At 32.4% G+C, this 21,981-nt stretch overlaps 2 protein-coding genes across 2 annotated transcripts; both read right to left on the bottom strand.

The window, feature by feature from the left end:
• Positions 1 to 3,050: 3,050 nt before the first annotated feature.
• On the bottom strand, positions 3,051 to 4,263 carry LOC115981733 (probable xyloglucan endotransglucosylase/hydrolase protein 23). The gene is made up of 3 exons (XM_031104059.1): positions 3,906 to 4,263; positions 3,628 to 3,821; positions 3,051 to 3,529 (listed from the first exon to the last, which is right to left on the bottom strand). The coding sequence occupies exons 1-3, from the start codon at positions 4,182 to 4,184 to the stop codon at positions 3,127 to 3,129; spliced, it is 876 nt and encodes a 291-aa protein (XP_030959919.1). The 5' UTR covers positions 4,185 to 4,263; the 3' UTR covers positions 3,051 to 3,126.
• Positions 4,264 to 18,144: 13,881 nt separating this feature from the next.
• On the bottom strand, positions 18,145 to 19,614 carry LOC115982192 (xyloglucan endotransglucosylase/hydrolase protein 22-like). The gene is made up of 3 exons (XM_031104725.1): positions 19,268 to 19,614; positions 18,974 to 19,167; positions 18,145 to 18,744 (listed from the first exon to the last, which is right to left on the bottom strand). The coding sequence occupies exons 1-3, from the start codon at positions 19,550 to 19,552 to the stop codon at positions 18,345 to 18,347; spliced, it is 879 nt and encodes a 292-aa protein (XP_030960585.1). The 5' UTR covers positions 19,553 to 19,614; the 3' UTR covers positions 18,145 to 18,344.
• Positions 19,615 to 21,981: the final 2,367 nt, after the last annotated feature.

The following is a 21,981-nucleotide window of genomic DNA, read 5'->3' as shown; positions in this document are numbered from 1 at the left end:
GTGAAGAAGGATGAGTGTGCTTAGGAACTTGGATTAATTGGTATTTATAGTAAGGACACAGTAGACAGGTTACTAAGACGTGTATCCAAAAGTAAAGGAAAATGCATGGGATTGTCCAGTCAGCTAAGCTATAGACAGTTGTTGCCTTTAAGAAAGTGTAAAATTAGCTGTAAAGATCGCACTACCAAACACAACCAAACGAATATCATTAATTTTTTGTACTATAGTACGCGTTTTGAATTATTTTTGAGAAGAAAAGGTCAGAGTTATTGTTGCTCAATTCACATCTCTCTTTCTTTTGTTTAGGCGCCAGCCCAGCTTCATAGAGTTCAAAGTAATACTCCTTTTGGGCGCTAGTGTCTGTTCCAAGTCCAACTAATACTACTCCCAAATCACAACCTCCACCAATTGGGACTTTAAAGACATAATAGGAGCACCTGGAAAAGTGAAAATTCACACGATTGCCTTTACTGATATCTCCATCCATGACATAAATACAGTTCCTGTGACTCCATCTGCTTTTCAAAATAAATACAAGTACTTTCCCGGATATTACCTAGCACAAATTGGGCCGTTTTTATTTTCTTTCTCATTGGAATCATGTGATATTCTTTGTTGCCACTATGATGGGGAAGCCTGTCTTATTGTCATAATGGAAAATAAAAAACGTAGGTACAGGGGAAGAAAGAAAGATGGGATACGGTGCATTATTCAGCCAAAAAAGAAGAAGGGGAAGCAAGAAAGAAAGAGACACACTGAGCTTTGTAGTCATGAGTGTTGTTCATTGTAACTTTTTTTCATAATTTGTTGAAGTGGTTGATTATGTCTATGAGAAGTGGACAATTACGTTACATGGATCCACAACTTTTTTATTCATCACTCACAATCAATTATTTTAACAAAGTAATAACAAAAGTTATATCCCTAATTTATTGTTTCTCACTTAAAAGAGAATTTGGGTTGGATTCCTCTTTACCTCAATTATGTCTGAATTAAAGGGAGGAGAAGATAGTACAATAGAGTATTTTCATAATTGATGTTTTGAAAAATTAAATTTTCTAAAATAATGTTGTTTCCGTTCTAATGTTATTTTGTTTTTGTTTTTATTTTTATTTTTTGGAATTTTATAATTCAAGTTTACAAAATTGGTTCTTTAATCAACTAATAACTTGTTTAACTACTTAGATTGACTAATTAACTTTTGGCAAATATCTCTTACTCACACACAATTAGGGTCTGTTTGGATATCGCTTATTATTGAAAACTGAAAACAGTATAGCAAAATAATTTTTAAATATGTGAATAATACCGTGAGACCCAGTTTTAAAGTTGTTTTTCGTGAAAAAAGTACTTGTAAGTTCCGCGAACAGTGCATGAAACCCACAGAAAAACGTAGCCGCATTGAGAACCGCTCTAGACACGCTATCCAAACTCTACCTTAATGTCTATTTGGAATTCGCTTATTTTGTTGAAATTGAAATTTTTTTGCTAAACGTACGGTAGATAAAGGTAAAAATTAGTTGAAATAGTGTAGTGAGACCCATGAATAGTACCAAAAAAATACCATGGGACCCATAAATAGTAGCAAAAATAAACTGAACAGTAAAATAAGTTATTTTTTTAAGTTGGAGCCAAACACACTTTTACATACAACCATTAGTCTGATTTGGCTAAAATTGTGACTTGAAGTCATGATTTCAAATTTCAACTTTTCCAAGTCCAACTTAAAAATTGTGACATGAAGTCATGATTTTTGTATAAAAGTGGCATGTGTATATGGTTGTCTGTGTAAGACTAGCTTTTCTTGATTAGTCTTGCACTAAGTTCTTGATCCTATGCTCATGTTTTGTACTCCACACGTACCTGATCAAGCTGTTGTGCTGGTCTAAATGAATTTTGGGCTGGTTCCAGCTTTGGGCTTATTACAGGAGACCTAGCTTATGAATTGAATCAAAAGAATTATTTTGAGAAATCCATTTTAAAAACAATACTAGCTAGAGTATTATTTCAGGAAAAACTTATTATAACACTCGAGAATTACCACCCAGTTAATGATGATTGTTGTCCATTAGGTGGGGAGTATGTTCCATGTAGAATACTACCAAGTACGAAGTCAAAACAGATTCAACAACAGTCATTGAAAAAAAAACATGATTCAAGGATTTTCATAGAAGTGTTGATTCCAGGATTTTAGTGTTTTGGAATGATTCCTTTATTTGCATATTTGAAATTTGAAATTTGAAATTTGAAGGTCTTCTCCCTTATATCTCATATACGTTTTTTGCCGTATAGTTTATTTGCTTACCCTTTTTTTTTGGGGAGAGAAAGGTCATTTGCTTATTAGACCGTAGGAATAGAAGTCATCCATCTAAATGTCATAATTAATTGACAATCCCTATGATTTAAAAACTAAAAAGAAATTTTAAATCATAAATATAATTTGACGAGGAATAAGTAATTACACGGTAGATATAGTGATGATGAACTCAGAAGAAGACCTTAGAACACCTGAAAATGAAGAAGGTGACTTAGGTTACTCTGGTTAATTTTATTTTTGCTTTTAACAAATGGGGTAAAGATGAGCATTTAAATCTTACCATCTCCATAATTTTTGGAGCTTTACACATTTCAATAGTGCTTTACATTAAGTTTAAAAATACAATAAATTTACCACTCGCTCTTGTAGATGGGATGGTATCTCTCCATGCATGAAGTGCTTATGGGTTTAGGGAACTGGAATTCGAGTTGCAGAGTTAGTAACATATTAAAGTTGTAATTAATGTACAATGAAGATGATGCCAATAGTGGTTTCATATGAGAGTGATTTTGACAAATCTCAATCAACCATCTTAACAAATTAATAAAATAGTTGTGAAACATCTTGTGTTAGCAGCATTGTTGTAGTCTTTGGTGGTCCTCTGCATTTATTTTGTCTTACCATTTTCAATAAACATGAATTAAAAGAATCAAACGGTCCATAGCATTCAACTTACAAATGTCAAAAAGAATAAAAGAATTATATTACGTATGTAACAACTTACATAGAGAACATGAAATTAATCAGAGAGATACAAAAAAAATTAAAAAATAAAAGAATTGACACAAGGTTCCTAGTCCTATTTTTGCCTAGGATGTGGTACATTCTGTAGGAAGGCCTTGGGGAAACCTCTTTGTGTCTGTGCAATAGTTGTATATCATATAGTTCTTCTGCGCGGATTGCAATCTCTGCTGACTCGCTGAATCCAACCCTTGTGAGAGCCAAGCATTATTGCTAGAAGTAGCAGAGGGAGAGTTTGAACCGCAGGAGGATACCCCAGAGGTCCAAACACAAGCATTTGCGTTGAAGTTTCTATAGGAAGCAGTGAAAGGAGCTTGTGTCCAATCTGTCTTGACGAGTCCACCCCTTGTGGTCCAATCATCAGCATTCCAGAGGCTAGAGTATATCCTCATTGGTTGATTCTTTGGGAATGGAACACCATTTGACTCCAAGTTCTTGAACTCTCTAATGGGAGTGCCATCCACAGAGAAACTGAGATGAAAAAGGAAAAAGTCAATACATAGTGTATAGGGAAAAAACTGGAACAGCTACATAAATTTTAACTAGTAAGAAATTGGTGCAATACTTACATAATGCGCTGGGGATTCCAAAGTATGGAATAAGTGTGAAAATCTGCAGTTGGGTCAAACCATAGATAGAATTGCTGCTCTCTGTTGCCCTTGCCTTTGCTGAACACATTAGTGTGAAGTATATAAGGATCACCACTCAGATTCCCCAAGAATTCAAAGTCTATCTCATCCCATGTTGATCCTTTCGAGGACAACTGCAGACACAGACATAAGCATTAGCTATTGAACATATAGTCCTGTTTAAAATAGAATGAAGCACTAGTGTCAGAAAAGCTTACATAATAGGCAGTGACAGTGCCAGCAGAGTTTCCAGGGACAAGCTTGAGCTGCATGTCAATCTTTCCAAATAGATATTCATTCTTGGACTGGAATCCTGAGCCAGAAGTTTTGTCTAGTGAGAGAGTAAGGAGCTCACCATTGTTGATTATATTAGCACGGCCATCTCCCCATGTAATGTCAAAATCTTGGTTCAAGTTAGCAACAGAGGCAACCATGATTGACCCAAGAAGAAGCACTAGAAGGATGAAAGGAACTCTTGAGGAAGCCATAGAAGCCATGAATTCTATGTTAATGGGTGATAAGAAAATTGGAGTATTTCTGTATTTGACTATTTGTAATGTAAGTGAAGTTTACTGAGTGAAGAGATTCGTGTTGGCAGAACTAGTTTGGGCTAGTATTTATACTAGGCAATTAGGGTGTGAAGACAAAAAGCATAGGAAGGTCGAGTCATGTAATATGCTGTAGCCAGTTGTTGTCATGAAAAGTTATTACAAAGATAGCTGTTTGAATTGCACCAACACCACCAAATAAACCTTCAATTATACATATAACACGCTGTTTTGCATAAGTTTCCCATGAAAGTTCCCAGTTACTGCTGTCCAGTTGTTATCACCTGCCCTGCCTCTTTGGATATCCCTACATATAAATTCATGAGAAACAGTGAATTGAAAACGTATATAATAAAAAAAATGCAATTCCACGAGCATTACGACTGACCCAAGTACCAAAGACTGTACAATTCATAAAGAAACCATAGGGAAATTAGTATCACATGTATACTCTAATCGGTCACGCGCTGTTGTAAGAGCATTCACATCAACTCATGTATAATCTTCTAAAATACAAAAAGTGCTCAATTTTGCACATTTTAACCCAAAAACCTCCTACACCAAGTCGTGTATAATCTTCTAAATATACACCATGCTCTTAAAAATGAACAATAACCGTGCATATATATAGGGTTACTGTTCACCGTGCAAATGATTTTTTAATTTTTATTTTCTCTCTCCTCTATCAAACTGCAACAAACTAGCACAGCAAGGAAGAAGAATATCCAAGCGCCAGCACCACCACCAAACTACAACAACCCCAACCACCAAACCCAGCGCTACCACCAAACACCGCAAGCTAGCACAGAAAAATATCCCAAAATCAACAGAAACTCAAAAATCAACCTAACCCAAAATCAATAGAAATCCAAAAATCAACCCAACTCAAAATCAATTAAAACTCACCGGGAAACCCAACCCAAAAACAGTCCACACCCACCAAAAAACCCAGCCCAACAGAGCCGGATCTGCCGCGCGATCTGCTGCTATTGCTGCCGTTGGGTCTCCCATTGCTGCCGCCGGATCTTCCATTGTTGTTGTCGATTGGGGGTGGGAGGCGAAGGGTCAGTTGTGAAGGAGAGAGGGAGGGGTGAAGGAGAGAGGGAGGGCGAAAGCAAAAGGGAGGCCGAATTGATTGATGGCTGAGGCGGCGGCGGTGACGAGCTGGGAGTGAGCTGGATCAGTTGGGTCGGCGAGCTGGGAGTGAGTGAGGGAAAGAGAGAAACGGGTGAGTGAGTTGAAAGAGAGAATGGGTGAGGAAAGAGAGAAAGAAACGGTTTTAATAACTAATAATAAAAAAACAATAAATAATATTATTTAATTAGAATAGATTTGTAAAATAGATGAACTGATGTAGGTGTTTTGGAAATATGATAGTGTAAAATAAAAAAAGTAGGTTTTTAGTGTAAAATAGATGAAAATTTTAGCCGAGCTGATGTGGATGCTCTAAGGTTATTAAATAACAAAAGTCATATATAAATTAAAAGAGGAGATTAGATGCCAATCTTAAATGCTATAATGGTCTTATAAGGAATAAAAGCTGGCGGTAGCTTAAATTTAAATATTGTATTTTTTTTTTTTGAGAATTAATTACAATATGCTGCTAACCCCGCAGCTCGAACCCTTTCCCCCCCTAGACTCCTAAGCACTTTGTACATGGGGAGGTGCCAATTCAGTTACAAGACCTTTGGCTAAATAGTGTATAATCGTGAATTAGAAAATACATACTACGTACTATGTGTAATTCTACATTGTTGGGTTGGGTTAAGATTTTGAGCACCGGTAATTAACCAATAAGTTGAGTTAATTTTTAGTTCAATTACATGTAAAATCAATACAATCAAATCACCAAACTAAAGTTGAATGCAGCGGAAAAAAAAAGTTTGACACAGTGATTCGATCATGACGGGAATACTTTCACTTGCAAAACCCCATCCGGTAAGTGTTTAGGCCATCACTCTTAAAGAATCCACTAACAAAAATAGAAGATACAAGTACAATGAATCTTACTCTATTTCGAAATACTTACCTACAATAGAGGATACTAATCTTTGAGAAAACTTAGGTCCAATCCCAATTGGACTACTTCCTGCAGCAAACTTCTTTTTTGCGCGAACGTCCAGTCATGACTAACACCACCCAATTGTTGTTTAATGTAGCTTTATGCAAATTTCTTTAATACATACCTAGATGAAGCGGTAGCAATTTGGCACAAAATCCTAAGAGCACAAATGTCGCAGTTGCTCCATAGTATGTGCATATCTCTGTGTATATGATGACAAACATAAAAATTTACCTTTTATTTGTCTTGGAACCCTAGTGTATGAAATCAGGACAAGTCAAATCATTGTGGACTGAAACAGAAATTATTGTTCAATTTTCCCATTGCTGGATAGATCGAGAGTTGTCGAGCTAAGTGTCGAGATTCATTTGTTCTCAATAGATTGACAAGTATCAAAAGATTTCAAAATCCTATTTCTAGTAGCTTTACTTGAGTTGTCTTGTATTTTCAAATTATATTTCTTGTTTATGTCTTTGAACATACTTAAACTAAGATTGAATTACATATAGAATTCATTTTATCACATGTTTACCAACATCAAGAAATATGACCCCAACATACATGTATGAAATTACAAATCTTGTAATTGCATGGATTTTGTTTAACTTTATGTTAGAACTCTATATTCTCACTCCTAATGTGTGCGTGTTTCTTAAGAAAAAACTTCAAATGTTTTTCTTTTTTAAATGGTCTTTCTAGAAGTGAAGGAAACACCAATGATCTTTAGGTCAACTAACATCTCATTTTATTTTTAATATGTTTCGAATCTCTCCTACTTAAATGTATTGAAAAAAGAAAAAGAAAAAAGAAGTAAAGGAAGCAACTAACATTAGGATTTAAAGGTTGAAGTCTTAGTCCAAGTAATTTGTCACTTTAAAAAATGAATTTGGTAAACAACCATTATTATTTTACCACCAACTGGACCATTATTTTCCCTTTATATAAATGAATTTGGTAAATAACCATTATTCTTTTATTGGTAATTTAGCTCGGGCCGTCTATTGGTGGAACCGGCCTATGTCCGATGGTTCTAGGCCCAGGTCTAGTATGGGCTGAACTTTTTTCTCCCACATTTAATTTTGTCAATTTAGTCCACCAATTTTCTAAAATGACTCCATTTGGTTATTTTGTTCAAATTTGTTAACAAATTAGCTTATTTAAATCATTATTTTTTAAAATAATATAATGTCTATTAAGTAATATATCTCATGAATTTTTTAGTTAATTTGTTAATAAAAAATGTTTAAGCTATTTGTTTACTAATTGATTTTGAAGGAAGGATTAAATTAACTCATTTTTACAAAGTGACAGACTAAATTGACAAAAATGGAACTTCAAAATTAAACAATTTATATCTATATATAGTATAAAAGAGAAATGTTTGACTTTTTGTTGACCATTCTCTATTAAGCTACATGGCTATATAAATTATGCCATGTATACATTTAAAAACACTGAACAATTGTACATTTTCATTTTACTCGTTAAGTTTCAGTATCTACTTATTGTTTCATATAAGATGTATATATTAAAACAAAAAACTGTTATTGAGAAGAAAAGCATTGGTAAGGCATTGGAAAGAGAATGCAAATTTTAGAAAAAAAAGTATTCTTAAGGTATTTAAAGAAACTATTTAGTATTATTGTTGTTACCGTTGGTGTGGCTTGATTTCTAAGCCTAAATCAAATTGCCCAAACTGTTGGGAATTTAGAGGAGTAATATAATGAGATAACAAAATGATCTAGTAGACAAATGGAAAATTTGATTGGCTTGGAGATACAGTTGAATGATATCTTTAGACAATATTTGCCCCCATACAAGAGTTGCTAAAGGGTTATCACAAATTTGTCCCTAGGATACTACCTAATTTATTGAGTTTTACAAATAGCAATTTTGGAGAAGACCCACAGATTTCTTGTGTTTCTAAGAAAGATGAAAGAGAAGAAATTGAGAAGAAGTTACCAAATGAATATGAACCACTATTTATACCCAAAGGATTATGACCCTTTAATAGACACATTTTCATTCAATATGCATATTTTTGGTCAATAGGCATATTTTCGGTCAATAGGCATATTTTCATTCAATAGGTACCTTTTCAGTCAATAGGTACATTTTCATTCAACAAGCACCGGTTATTAGTATATCCAATTAATATACACATTTTCGATCAATAGACACCTTTTCATTCAATAGGCACATTTTTCGGTCAATAGACATATATTCGTTCAAATAGGCACATTTTTGGTCAATAGACACATTTTCGTTCAATAGGCACATTTAATATATATCAAATATAAAGGTTTGTGACTTTTCAATAGGCATCTTTTGGTATATTCAATATGAATGGTTATGACATTTCAATAGGAACCTTTTGGTATATCCAATTTGAAGGGTTATGGCATTTCAATAGACACTTTTTCGTATGAAGGGTTATAACCTTTCAATAGACACCTTTAATATATATTTAATATGAAGGATTATGACCTTCCAATAAGTACTTTTTGCTATATCCAATATGAAGGGTTGTGACCATTTAATAGGCACATTTTGGTATATCCAATAAGGTTGTTCATGGGTTGGTCCGGGTCGGGTTTGTGCCTAACCCAAAATTGACCTGATCACTTCGGGTCTCCTATACCTAGACCCGTTGCTAACTGATAAATGGAGACGGTTTGGGTGGTCAGATGCCTTCGGTTTCTAGTTGGGTCTCGGTCGGTTTTGGATTATGCGAAAAGTCTTTAAATTTTGCAAAAATCGATCCGTTTATGCTGAAATTTGTCGATTTTTTCAGAATTTGGCTGGATCTCAACGAGATCTCGGTGGATCTCGAAGAGATCATGCCAGATCTCGACGAGATTTTGGCGAATCTTGAAGAGATCAAGCCGAATCTCAATAGATTGGACAAAACAAACAGGCCAACCACTCCAATTGGTGGAGGACAACAAGTTTCCAGTGTATAGTTGGTAGGGTTGATGGAAATCATTTTTCTATACTCAAACCAGTCAACTGACCCGTTGGTGTTGGGTTTTAGAGGCGGAGACCTGCTATCGATCGTCATTGACATCGGGTTGGCTGGTTTTTGGGTTGGATCGGCTAGGTTGGTTGGGTACTGGGTTTGGTTGGACACCCTTAATATCCAATATGAAGGATTATGACATATCAATAGACACTTTTTGGTAAATCCAATTTGAAGGGTTATAACATTTCGATAGGTACATTTGGTATATACATTACAACATATCTTGTATATACCTATATAAGCAACACAAATTAAACTAGAGACATAACATTCTGTCTCTTATTCATTCCCACAAAAAATAATAAATAAAACAACATTACTTTTTCCTGTCTAACTAATAAAACTTTGTGCTATTTCTTTCAATATCATTTTTTTTTTTTAAATTTCATGCAGTTTTGCATATACTACTCCAACTAAAAAATAATGTTGTTTTTCTTTTTTTTTTTTTTTTTTTTTTTTTTTTTTTTGTTTTTTCTTTTTGTTTTTTTTTTTAAACTCATCTAATAACTATTCTTGTGCTTCGCATGAGTTAGCAACTAGTATATGTAAAAGTTGAAGCATAACATTTATTATTATTACACTCCTATTGAGCTACATCAACAGTCATGTTATCATTTTATTTCCACCATTTCTTAAAAAAAAATATGTATATAAATATTAATGTATGCAATAATGCATTATGCCTTTCCATATTTTCAAAGTGTTTGTGGGGTGTGGGGAGTAAGAACCGGGGTTCAAGTCTCTAGAAGAGAGCTTTCACACACTATTAGGTTCTAAAGATTTAGTATTGAATATTTAGAATTATTGTTGTATTATGTTGGCAAACTGAGAACAAAACATGTCTAGTCTAGGCGTTTAGGCAATACTTAAATAAGCGTGTTTCAAGGTTTGAAGTCTAGCTAATTGCAGAAAAGGAAGTGAAGCTTTGCCTTTCTCAACCGATTGAGAATTAGGCTCGACCAATAGAAAATTGCAGGCACAGTTTTCTGTAGAATTTTTAAACAGGCCCAAATCTTGCGAAAACATTTAGGGTTTCATCTAAACTTCTCTACATATAAAAGGGAAACTCTAACCACATTTTGAGGGTGCTGAAGAAGATTTGTGTGTTACTCTTTGTGAGATTTGAGAGGTTTTGTACCTTCTAACTATACAAGAATTTACCGGAGCCAAAACTACAATCAAGAATTGGTAGAACATAGTTGTTGCATCAAGATCATTACTGAGGGTGATATGAAACCTTTGAGTGGGATCTCAAAGTCACAAGCAAGGCGGCTTGTGTTGCTGTAAATCCAAGAAGAGAAAGAGTCCGTAAATTCGGAACTTGCATGTGGTCGTGTCAGTAAGTTACTACATGAGGTAGCATTAGATTTAGGGTTAAATCTTTTGTGAAAACTTCAATTCTCTTATAGTGGATTTGGTTTACCTTAAGGATAGCTAGGTTAAATCCTCCCCAAGTTTTTACCTTGAAACGATTAGTTTCATTGGTTTTCCTAGGTTATCATATCGTGGTGTTATTGCTTTTCCGCATCTTTGCATGATATGATTTATTTGTTTTTAACGTAGATTTGAAAATTAATATAAGTAATCACTTGGTTAATATATTAGGTTAAATAATCTGTTTAAGGGGTCTAAATGAACATACACACACATATACCAAGGGAGTCAATTTCGTACAGGAGGTTGTATTGGTTTGGCCAGCAAAACGATATATTTTGGTACCGGTCAATACTGGTGTATCGTTTCGGGTTTACCGCTATTTAAAAAAAAATTTATTTGTATATATTTTAAAAATAATTTAATATATATTATTTGCATATTTATAACTTTAATTATTTGGTAAAAGTTAATTTGTTAAGCAATTAAACTTATTAAGCTTATAAGTTTATTATAAAAAAATTGAAAAGAGATAAAAGTATAAGACCAAAAATAGATAATAAAAAAGAAGGGGTAGTAGGTGAGAAATGAGATATTACGTGAAATGGGTTTGGTAGAAAAAGATTAAATAATTAGAAAAATTAAAATAGTGGGTGATAAAACCAAACACATGCCTGATGCCTCTTGCCAGTTGCGTCCCACCCTTATTAATTTCTTTTTCTTTTTCTGATCTACATCACACACCAAAGACCTACAAGTACAACCTACATGTCATTACAATTTCCTACAAGCCCACATCTTCACACGACTAAACTTTTCACTTCACTATCCAACATTTCTTTATTTTCCAAGACTCTTTCACCTCCATCACAGCTCTCTCTATCTTTCACCTCAGACTCTCTCTTTCTCTTAAAGCTTCAAACCTTCAGCCCCTTCTCAAGGACTCAAAGCTTGCTGGATATTTACCGGTGCCGCCGCTCTCCACCAAATGGCATGACTTCATCGTTGGTGTAAAGAGGAGATAGAAATGAAGGGAGGCAGAAAGTATGACTGGCGTGAGGGGAGGGAAAGTTTGTGTGTAATTTTGTATCAGTCCTTTATCCATTAACTGGCCGGAATCTGGTATATATATGACCGAAACAGCTCTGGTACATCCGGTATTTAAACCGGTATGAAATGCTAGTGTTTCTGTACTAGTGAAGGTTCCGGTACGGTAAATACCGGTTGTACCTGCCGATACAGTACGAGATTGTCTTCCTTGACATAGATACTTATATTAGGATAGAGTAAAATTTCTATCTTGTATAAAAAATAAAAAATAATTATAAATATTCAATCATGACATGACTATCACTTTTCGCTACAATGACTTTACACATTCTTGAACCTAAATGTAATTTATAATAGAAAATACATATAATATAAACATCTTGGGTGGATAGGTCATTTATTTAATTTTTAGTTTATACTCACCAAAGAAAAAAAATCTTATTCCATCGCTGTATTCATATCCGTATGCTAATGAAGTATTCAATGCTAGGTTTAAAGGTCCAATTCGAGAGAGATAGAGATAATAAAGTTTTTTTTTTTTTAATTATTAAAATATTACATGCTAGTCATTTTCCTAATATATATATATTTATATATATATATTTTTTGTAGTATGCCATATTTCTCTACATGGTACCTAATATATATATATTTTTTGTAGTATGCCATATTTCTCTACATGGTACCTTCTCCTCTTTCCCCGTTTGTGTGTTAAAAATACTTAATATTTTCTTTAAAAAAAAAAAGTTCAACTTGAATAAAACTTTCAACAGGTACATAAAATCATAAACACATGCATAATAATTTAGGTAAAAATATTAATGTGATAATAAATCTGATTGAAACAACAAACTACTTTCATAGCACATAGAATCATAAATGCATGCATAATAATTTAGTTAAAAATATTAATGTGATAATAAATCATGATCGAGACAACAAACCACTTCCATACTGAATGCCTATTAATGGACTAGGATACTGGAACGGAGGAAACCTATAAATAGAGGGTATGCGGAGAATAGAATTGGGGTTTAGGGTCCTTTTCCATTTTCAAAATGAAGCAAACGAAAAGGAGACCCTAAGTCCCCAGGAGCTCCACTAAAAGTTCAAAAATCCAAATAATCTATGAGGTATTTTGAAATACCTCTCAACCATATTTCAGCCTAGCCTATATGATGATCATGTTGAAGCGGAAATCAAAAGGTTCGATTAATTCAATGTCCTTGTCACCTTCTTGATGAAGTTGCTAGCTATCAAGGCATGAAATATGTGAAAGTAATGGGTATTTCTATTTCTTTCTTTCTTTTGAATAATCATGGGTCGTTCTTGCATATTCCTTTCTTTTGTGGTTCTGGGATCAAAATTGTCTTAAATTTAATCAAACATAATTAATCAGCTTGGTATTTTACCATGAGACAATTAATTTTGGAAATTTTATTGAAAAAGAAAAAAGAAAAAAGAAAAAAACATGATGACAATTTTATTCTATATCTTCCAAGTCAAGGATTTCTATTTCCTATGTGAAGCAATGGATCCATTAATGACCAATATAGCATAAACAATATTCTATGTTCTAGGAATAATTTAATCATCAATATATTACTAAAAGCTGAAGCGTAGCATTTAATGTTGCTACGCTCCCATTGAGCCACGTTAGCAGCCATGTCATTATCAATTTTTTTCCAATTTTTTAATACAATTTTTTAACATTTAAAGTGAATTAAAAACTCTATTATATTACAATCAAAATATCATATTTAATTTATCTTATTTTTAATTATTCTTATTTATTATTAAATTTTCAATTCCATTTTAACTTTTCATATCCCCACTACTCTCTACCTTAACTTTCTTCAACCTTTCTCATTCCATTTCAACTTTTCATATTCCCACTACTCTCAATATTAATATTATTCTATCTTTTATCTTCCTTTATTTTTTACTCTTCTTATTCTTATCCTCATGCTATAAAATTGTCATTCTCCCTCTTATTCCATGTATAATTTCTATTTTTCCACACACAAAAGCCCCTCTCTCTCTCTTTCTCTCTCTCTCTCTCTCTCTCTATATATATATATATATATATATTTTTTTTTTCCTTCAATTTTTGGTATATATATATATATTTTAATTTTAGTGTAACAAGTTGATCATCAAAACATACTGATGCAGTATTGAAAGCTCCACCAAATGTATCACAGAAGGTATCACAGAAATCAGTTTTAGACTACTAGAAGTCAGTTAGTTTGCTAAAATTGGAATTGACAGGTAATCCAGCTTGTATTACTAAAAGCTGAGGCGTAACATTTAATGTTGCTACGCTCCCATTGAGCCACGTCAGCAGCCATGTCATTATCAATTTTTTTCCAATTTTTTTATACAATTTTTTAACATTTAAAGTGAATTAAAAACTCTATTATATTACAATCAAAATATCATATTTAATTTATCTTATTTTTAATTATTCTTATTTATTATTAAATTTTCAATTCCATTTTAACTTTTCATATCCCCACTACTCTCTACCTTAACTTTCTTCAACCTTTCTCATTCCATTTCAACTTTTCATATCCCCACTACTCTCAATATTAATATTATTCTATCTTTTTATCTTCCTTTATTTTTGACTCTTCTTATTCTTATCCTCATGCTATAAAATTGTCATTCTCCCTCTTATTCCATGCATAATTTCTATTTTTCCACACACAAAAGCCCCTCTCTCTCTCTCTCTCTCTATCTATATATATATATATATAGTTTCCTTCAATTTTTGGTATATATATATTTTTTAATTTTAGTGTAACAGGTTGACCATCAAAACATACTAATGCAGTATTGAAAGCTCCACCAAATGCATCGCAGAAATCAGTTTTAGACTACTAGAAGTCAGTTAGTTTGCTAAAATTGGAATTGACAGGTAATCCAGCTTGATACAATTTAGTTTTATATTTTATGTTGTTATCTTTTTTATTCTCATTGGTTGTTAAATGTTATATTATTGCATTATAAAGATAGTATATAAAAATATAATATTATTTTATTACATAGCATAACTAAAATAATATGGTGTTTATTGCTATACATTTCATTTTTATTATTTTATTCTCATCTTATTTTATTCAACATTTAAATTTAGCAACATCCTCCATATCATAATTATTTATATTTTGTCTCATTTTTTTAAAAATTAAACGTATAATATTTTATTCAATAAATAAAAATTGTTCTTATAAAGTCTTCCCATGAAATGTTACAATGCATCAATGGAAAAATGAAATACAAAACAAATATCAATTTAGAAACACTCAATTAAAAAAAAAAAAAGAATAAACAATTTTCTTATAAAGTATTCCCATAAAAGTTACAATGCATTAATAGAAAAAGAGAATACAAAACACATGCTATTTTAGAAACACTAAAATATAATAATAATAATAATAATAATATCAAACCAAACATATCATAAAATAATAAACTAATAGTTATGGATGTACTAACTTCATGGCAGCAAAATGGAGTAAAATAAAAATAAAAATAAACGTTACAATATGCATATTTAGTACATTAGAATTATCATCAAATTTGGGAAAACAATAGGATGTTAACAAGGAGGGAGAGAAAGAGATTAGTAAAAGAAATCAAACGTCAATTAAATAAATTAATTAGTAATCGTTAATTGGAAAACAAAGAGACCGACGGCTAAAGGAGTAAAAAATTAATTAAAGATGACCCTACGAATGTTATTATAAACTTTACAATGCAAATAAATAAATCGTTAAATTCACTTAATTAAATCATATAATCATCAATTAAATAAAATCATACAAAATTTAAAGTTGAAACTAATCAATCTCTAACCTAGAAAATCATATTTATTATCAAAACTAAAAGGAAAACGTTCTTCAGTAATAATAGAAATATATAAGAAATAAAGATGAAAATTTTCAAAATCTTTTTTTTTTTGACATTTCATTTAACATTATTTATGAATAATAAAATATAAAAAAAGTCCTTAAATGCTTATATTCTTCACACACCATGACTTTTAAAATCTAATGAAAGGTTCGAAGAATTTAACTCCCATTTAATGCCTCTATTATGAAAATCAATAGCCAGTAAAATATGATAATAGTAAGAAACGTTATAAATGAGAACATGAAAAAAACTAATTAGCCATTATTATTATGGAACAGATGTCTTTTTTTTATGCATCTAAGAAAATGAAATGCATAGGGTTTACTTATTAAGGTATATGTAAAGATTCACATTAAAAAAATATGTAAAGGTTTTTTGAAAAAAAAAGCAGATGTAAGGTTTTTATTAACTTAAAAGACAATGAAAAACCAATTTTTAATTACTACAACTGTCGCTACTCTATAAATCACACACAACACTATATTCAATATCCTAAACAACATAGTTAGGCCCTTTTGGATATACACCACCATATTCAACTTATAAATTACAACCCAAATCAATCATACAATTACACAATCAAAGCATGAACATGTAACATATATTACCTTCTGAATTATTGCTTGGAATTTTCACAATTATTGAAAGAGAATCTCCAAATTTAATTTTTAGAAAACATCAAGACAAGGTGAATTTTATTCTTTTTAACTTCCATGAAATGTTACAATGCATCAATGGAAAAATGAAATACAAAACAAATTTCAATTTAGAAACATGCAATTAAAAAAAAAAAAAAGAATAAACAATTTTCTTATAAAGAATTCCCATAAAACGTTACAATGCATTAATAGAAAAAGAGAATACAAAACACATGCTATTTTAGAAACACTAAATTTATAATAATAATGATAATAATAATAATAATAATATATAAGAAATAAAGATGAAAATTTTCAATTTTTTTTTACATTTCATTTAACATTATTTATAAATAATAAAATATAAAAAAAAGTCCTTAAATGCTTATATTCTTCACACACCATGACTTTTAAAATCTAATGAAAGGTTCGAAGAATTTAACTCTCATTTAATGCCTCTATTATGAAAATCAACAGCCAGTAAAATATGATAATAGTAAGAAACGTTATAAATGAGAACATGAAAAAAACTAATTAGCCACTATTATTATGGAATAGATATCTTTTTTTTTATGCATCTAAGAAAATGAAATGTATAGGGTTTACTTATTAAGGTATATGTAAAGATTCACGTTAAAAAAATATGTAAAGGTTTTTTGAAAAGAAAAAATAGATGTAAGGTTTTTATTAACTTAAAAGACAATGAAAAACCAATTTTTAATTACTACAACTATCACTACTCTATAAATTACACACAACGCTATATTCAATATCCTAAACAACATAGTTAGGCCCTTTTGGATATACACTACCATATTCAACTTATAAATCACAACCCAAATCAATCATACAATTACACAATCAAAGCATGAACATGTAACATGTATTACCTTCTGAATTATTGCTTGGAATTTTCACAATTATTGAAAGAGAATCTCCAAATTTAATTTTTAGAAAACATCAAGACAAGGTGAATTTTATTCTTTTTAACTTCCATAGAAAAAAAATATTACGCACTTTATTTCAACCCTTATGGAAAAGAAGGTTTACATATAGCATGCAAAACGTGTTTAATTGACTTAGAGATGTAAAAATTAGTCAACCAACTATGGTAGAATTAAGGTTTCAAATTTTAAATAAAACAATTCTACAATAATAAAAAATTATTTTGTGATAAATATGATTATGAAATGCATTACTTTTCATTAAATTAGTTCAAATTACAAAATAATAATAATAATAATGAGATCTCCATAAAAAATAATCACGCGCAACGCGCGGGTTTGTGATTAGTTTAATATAACAATATTTTTGAATTTAAGTAGAAAATTTAGAGTACTATTGCGAACAAATTGCACCTAAGAACATGTCAATTAAAGAAACAATAGAGAGTATAACTTTAGACAGGATATAGTGAAAAAAAAAAGAAAATAAACAATTGATTTTAACTAATTTGCCGAGGATTCATAATCAAACCCTAAAATTTTTTGGAACTAAAGGCTTTGTTGTTGTTTTGCATAGTATTGGCCCAGAACATAGAGCACAGCTATTTCTTCTGAACCAATGTTTAAATGATTGCCACTAGATTATATTAATTAATAAATATCGTCATTCCTAGTGCTATATATAAAATAACTTTGATGACATTATTGCAGTGCCAACATATTACGGGACCTTTAAATTTAGTTAAATTGCTGCAGTATGGATTAATTTTGTTTGCCACTTAAAATTTCACATTATGCATATGTTTATGTGCTTAATCATTGAAGTACCATTTTTATTTTTTTATAAATACAAGTCAATATAACCATAAGCACGCCAAGAACCAACAGCACTGGAATGTAGTGGAGAAAACAATCTCTTGTATTATAGACATATATAACGTACATTACAGGATTACAGAGAGAATAAGAATAGATTTTGGCCAATGTAGTGATGACAAAAAGGCAAATAATGAAAGAATTGAATTCTAGAAATTACATGAATAGACTAACTAATATAATATTAAAAGAATCTATATATGTATAGGATGTTCCTTTTCTCCATCAAGCGCTGCATTCAGGAGGGAGGCCCTGGGGAAACCTCTTAGTGTCTGAGCAGTAATTATATATCATGTAGTTCTTCTGCACCCATTTTAGCCTCTCTTGACTTGCACTGTCGAGCTCTTGTGAAAGCCATGAACTTCTTTTGGAGGAAGGTGAAGGAGTAGTTGAACTACAAGAAGATGCTCCAGAAGACCATGTGCAAGCATCAGCTTTGAAGTTTCTGTATGAAGCAGTAAAGGGTGCTTGGCTCCAGTCTGTCTTGACAAGTCCACCTCTTGTTGCCCAATCATCAGCATTCCAGAGGCTAGAGTATATCCTCATTGGCTGGTTCTTTGGAAATGGAACCCCAATTGACTCTGAGTTCTTGAACTCTCTAATGGGAGTGCCATCCACAGAGTATCTGAATACCAGTTAAAAAAATGTAAGACTACATGTACACTAGGAAGGAAACAAAAAGACAACTCATGTAGGAAAATAATAAGTCTAGGGACAACATTTTTCACTACCTGATTTATGTAAAATAAAAGTGGTGGACAACAGACTAGGTCAGAAGTTATGAAAAATTATGAAAAATGTTGAGTGTCTAAGCATTACTAATGGGAAAATAAATACATATAAGGAGAGCTTACATAATGCGCTGAGGATTCCAAAGGATAGAATAGGTATGAAAATCTGCAGTTGGGTCAAACCAGAGATAGAACTGTTGCTCTCTGTTGCCTTTGCCTTGGCTGAAGACATTAGTGTGAAGGATGTAAGGATCACCGCTAAGATTTCCCAAGAACTCAAAGTCGATCTCATCCCATGTTGATCCATTAGAAGATAACTGTATGTAAACACAAAAATTCAAAGGGATAAATATTAGTAAATGAACATTAATTTGTGTTGATGGATTGTGATTATACTGACTCTACAAGAAAACTTACATAGTAGGCAGTAACAGTGCCCGCAGAGTTTCCAGGAACTAGCTTGAGCTGCATATATATCTTTCCAAAGAGGTACTCATTCTTGGATTGGAATCCTGAGCCAGAGGCTTTGTCAAGTTTGAGAGTAAGAAGCTCACCATTGTTGAGTATGTTAGCCCGTCCATCTCCCCATGTGATGTCAAAGTCTTGGTTCAAGTTGCCAACAGTAGCAACTATCAAAGAGCTAACAAGAATAGGCATAAGAAGCATCAATTTAACACAAGAAGAAGTGGAAGAAGAAGCCATGGAGAGGATTTGTAGTATTTCTTATGTGTATGAGGTTTGGAAGGAAGGATGAGTGTGCTTAGGAACTTGGATTGGTATTTATAGCAGCAGAAAGGTTACAAAGACGTGTATCCAAAAGGGAAGGAAAATGCATGGGAAGATCCAATCAGCTAAGTTGTAGACAGTTGTTGCCTTTAAGAAAGAGCAAAATTAGCTGTAAAGATCGCACTACCAAACACAACCAAATCAATATCATTAATATTTTGTCCTATAGTTCGCGGATTCAATTATTTTAGAGTAGAAAAGGTTGAAAGCTTTTGTTGCCCAATTCTCATCTCTCCCTTTCTTTTGTTTAGGCACCAGCCCAGCTTCAGAGAGTTCCAATGAATAGCCGTTGTGGGTGGTCTAGTGTCTGTTCCAACTAATATTCCGAAATCACAACCACCCCCACAACTTGAGCACCTGGAGAGCACCTGGAAAAGTAAAAATTCACACGTTTTCCTTTAGTGATGTCTCCATCCATGACATAAATACAGTTCCTATGCGTCCATCTGCTTTTCAAAATAAATACAAGTAGCTTCCTGGATATTGCCTAGCACAAATTGGGCCATTTTTTTTTCTTTCTCATTGGAAGCATGTGTAAAATCATTATTGCAACTATGACGGGAAGCCTGTCTTATAGTCATAATTGCCCCCCGGGGGGGGGGGGGGGGGTGGGGGGGGGGGGGGTAAGAATAAAGAGATACCATTGTGCTTTGTAGCCAAGAGTGTGTGATTCACAGTAACTTTTTTCATTCATTAACCTGTTGAAGTGGTTGGCTATGTTTATGGGGAGTGGACAATCCCTTTAGATGTAATCACATTTTTTTTTTCTTCACTATTTATAGTTGATCACTTCAACAAGTTACGATAAAAGTTGTATCTTGAATTTATTATTTCTCATTTAAAAGAGAATTTGGGTTGGATTCCTTTTTACCTCTGTTGTGTTAAGAATAAAAGAGAGAAAAAAAGACACTTAGAACAAGCTAGTATTTTCATATCTGATGTTTTTGAAAAATAATTTTTCCAAAATAATGTTGTTTCTGTCTTAATGTTATTTTTTTTTCCTTTTTAAATTTTTTGGATTCTTCTAATTCAAGTTCACAAAAAATTGGTTCTTTAAACGACTAATAACTTTTTTATATGCTTGTAATAATTAATTAATTAGTTTGAAGAAAAATTTTTCAAACTCTTTTTATATCTTTTTATTGGATGTAAATTTTGAAAATCTAACCATTGGATTGTATGTTCTTCATGTTCTTAACATTTACGTAAAATTTTATTGAAATTAGATTTTATTTATTATTTGGTCAATAAACTTATTTTTTATGCATAATTTTAGACCGTAAAAACTTGAAAATTAAACATTTGATTATTGAATAGGTATTGATCTTTGATCTTTTTGAAATTTTGCAAACATGGAGAATATAATAAGAATATACAATTCAGCTGTTAGATTTTCAAAATTCATATCTGTAGGGACTAGGTTCGAGCACTTCTACTATTGGATGAGTAGATTCAAGCCCAACTAACCTAATACAATAAATTCATAGAGAATGGGTTTAAAAACTAGGTCTTAGTCAGGATTACAACAATTAGACACGGTTATGTATGGATTGAATAACAAGGATATAGACTAAAGTATGAAGTTCTATCCTTGGGCACTTCGTCCAAGGAACTTAGTAATCTTCTTCTTTCTTCAATGCTAGGTTCCAAAGGCTTCCAAGATCATGCAGATTTCTCCTGTATTCTCCTTTTTTCTCCCTCCTAATTCTTGATCCCTCATTCTTGGAGGATCTCTCACATTGTATATCTCCTTCCAATCGATCTTGGCCCTCCATCTATTGGTCATGCAGGTCCTTATTCGAGTGCTCGTCCCATCAGCCACCTTCCCAAACTCTCTGTGAGTTGCGGCAACCAAGACCGCACTGTTCAGGGGTCATTTCCTCATTAATGCGGTCAGAACGTTAGTTGGGTGCATTTAATGGGGAGGTGACAGTTTCTCCTTGAATCACTTCTACACCATACCCCCATGGGTGTCCTACTGTACTTGTCCTTTTTTTGGGGGCGCTCTAGGAGGCTGCCTTTGACGGCGTGCCGTTCTTTCCTTCTGGGATCTGGGATGCCAAGAACAGGATCGTCCTCGGCAACGTTTCTAAGCTGTTTGGGCTTTCTTTGTTCGTCCTCGGCCATTTCTTCCTCCTCGGCATGGGCTTTGGGCTTAGTATAAAGTGGGCCGGGGTTGTTAAATTCTTTGGCCCCACAATATCTAACAAAAAGATATAAAATGAATTTGAAAGATTTTTCTTCAAATTAGTTCAGAAAGAAACCTTTTCAATTACAACCCCACCCCACCTCTCCTTTTATTTTGTTTATCTTTTGCTTAGGCACCAACCAAGCTTCATAGAGTT

The sequence above is a fragment of the Quercus lobata genome, chromosome 3 (genome assembly GCF_001633185.2).
Source record: "Quercus lobata isolate SW786 chromosome 3, ValleyOak3.0 Primary Assembly, whole genome shotgun sequence".
Lineage (NCBI taxonomy): Eukaryota > Viridiplantae > Streptophyta > Magnoliopsida > Fagales > Fagaceae > Quercus > Quercus lobata.
This window is presented reverse-complemented; position numbering and strand designations above follow the sequence as displayed.